This window comes from Penaeus monodon, chromosome 25, assembly GCF_015228065.2.
Source record: "Penaeus monodon isolate SGIC_2016 chromosome 25, NSTDA_Pmon_1, whole genome shotgun sequence".
Taxonomy (NCBI): Eukaryota; Metazoa; Arthropoda; class Malacostraca; order Decapoda; family Penaeidae; genus Penaeus; species Penaeus monodon.
This window is the reverse complement of record NC_051410.1, coordinates 13,133,901-13,135,949: the sequence shown is the minus strand read 5'-3', so window position 1 is coordinate 13,135,949 and position 2,049 is coordinate 13,133,901. Positions and strand designations below refer to the sequence as shown.

At 30.6% G+C, this 2,049-nt stretch overlaps 1 protein-coding gene across 3 annotated transcripts in view; it reads right to left on the bottom strand.

The window, feature by feature from the left end:
* Positions 1-2,049, bottom strand: part of LOC119589053 — a gene marked incomplete at its 5' end in the record, with an annotated part of 5,931 nt that overhangs the window by 1,863 nt on the left and 2,019 nt on the right. For all 3 annotated transcript variants that reach the window (XM_037937628.1, XM_037937629.1, XM_037937631.1), the window contains 3 exon segments: positions 49-174; positions 643-786; positions 965-1,054. In XM_037937628.1, coding sequence (XP_037793556.1) covers positions 49-174; positions 643-786; positions 965-1,054 — 360 coding nt within the window.

Genomic DNA, 2,049 nt, shown 5'->3' with positions numbered 1-2,049 from the left:
AAGAAAAAAGTGAACATAAAAATGACACAAGGTTGTATTATGTCTTACCCATTGCACAAGACTTTGCACAACAAAAGTAACAGGATTTCCCGTTTTCTTAATGACTTCAACTGCTTTCTCATGGGTGGCACCACGAAGGTCAACCCCTTCAACTTCAAGGATACGGTCACCAGTCTGTTCATGGCAAGAAAAGTTATACGGGAACAGAGACACCATACCAGTTACCTTGAAAATCTTAATGCATACATAGAGTTATATAATAAGAATAAGGGTAGGTTAGAGGACAGCAATCTATAAACTAATATTTTGCCTTTTTCTTTAACAATTGAATATTTCATCCTATGGGCTCTTCTTTTTTTCATAAAATATGTAGTGGGAAATTATTGCATCCATATTACATATATTCATAGATACACACTTAATCCTGATGATCCAGATTTTTTAACATACTGGAGAGTAGTTAATATATTTTATGAAACAGTCTTTGATACTTAGGTTTGTTGTATTTCCAGACTAAGATATAAGGAAATTTTAACAAACTGTTTTGCTAGAAAAATGTAAATCTCTTACTAGTAACACTATGCACCAAATAAAAATGTATCTCATCACTATTAATTATTAAATTTTTAGTTTACTACCCACCTTCAGGTGACCTCCTTTTCCTGCTGGAGAATCTGGTAGCACATTTTTGATGAAGATGCCAGTCACAGAAGACCCAGACCAGCTAAGGTCAACTTTACCCCCAACAATGGAGATGCCAAGGGAGTTCTTGTCATCCCGACGCACCTAAAGAAATTGATAGTTATTAAAGAATATCATGATATTATTACATGATATATTGTGAACCTGTTACCTAGTATTGATTTTTTTCTGGTCAGAAAATCACTGAAATATATAAGTGTTTAATTATTATTATTTATTTTTTTCACTTTTATAAATGTTCTCCAAATCCCAAACATATTACCTCAACAGTGCGTTCGGGACCCCAGTGTTTGCCGTCAAGCATTGGGCTTGCTGTGGATGAACGACCTTCAGAAGGTGCTGCTGTGAGACCCTGTGTACAGTCATGGCAAATTAATAGTTGGTAATGGTTCATATTTTGATATACATTTTAGAGGGATGTCATATTTTATACATATAATGAATATCTGCATTTATCTTACAGAGGGTAAAAGATTTTAAACATCAATGTGGTATATATTCTTGAGATATCTCCTTACTACACTTGGCAAAATCTAACTTTATTTGACTCAAAATCTGGTAGATTTTAAGACTAATCTTATTCAATCAAGAATACCAAAACTCAAATCAAGTCTATGATAAAGTTACTCCAAATATTGCAAATTGCAATTGCAAAAGCAAATACACAATATACACAACTTAATAAAACATAATTCACACACTCCAAAATAAAACTGTAATAACTTTGCATACTCACTTAAGATCTACATACATTAATGTACTATACACATGTCATGAAGGAAACCCAATACTTTATGGGAATTATAACAATATGCCAATTACCTTACCTTTACAATTAATCCTGTGAAAACTTAAAAAAAAAACATAAAGAAGCACTAGTTCATGCATATTGTCATTGTTTACAATAAAGAAAATTTTAAAAAGCTTGTTTTTCTATCACTAGCATTAGCTTTAAAAATAATGCAAAAAATCAGAATCAGTAATCAGAGCATGTAAAGCCATTTCTTTTAGAAACACAAAACTTTTGTTTTGATAATTTAATAAAAGAAACTATAAAATAACAATATTCCAACAAAACCAAAACACTACTAAAATTAACTCCATATTTCTTATGGAAATCTCTCATGCTGATTCTACACACTATGAATTAAACTTCAAACTCTAGTTCTTTGATTGAGAATTATGGAAATTTCTTCATATGGTCTTACTATATAATCTGATTTGCATTCAATATATGAATTCTTCAAACTGTAAGAAAATTTACTCATAATATAGAATATTATATATCATCTTTGACAATAATCTTGTCAGACTTCAATGACATATTGATCAAATTAATTAGAAAGT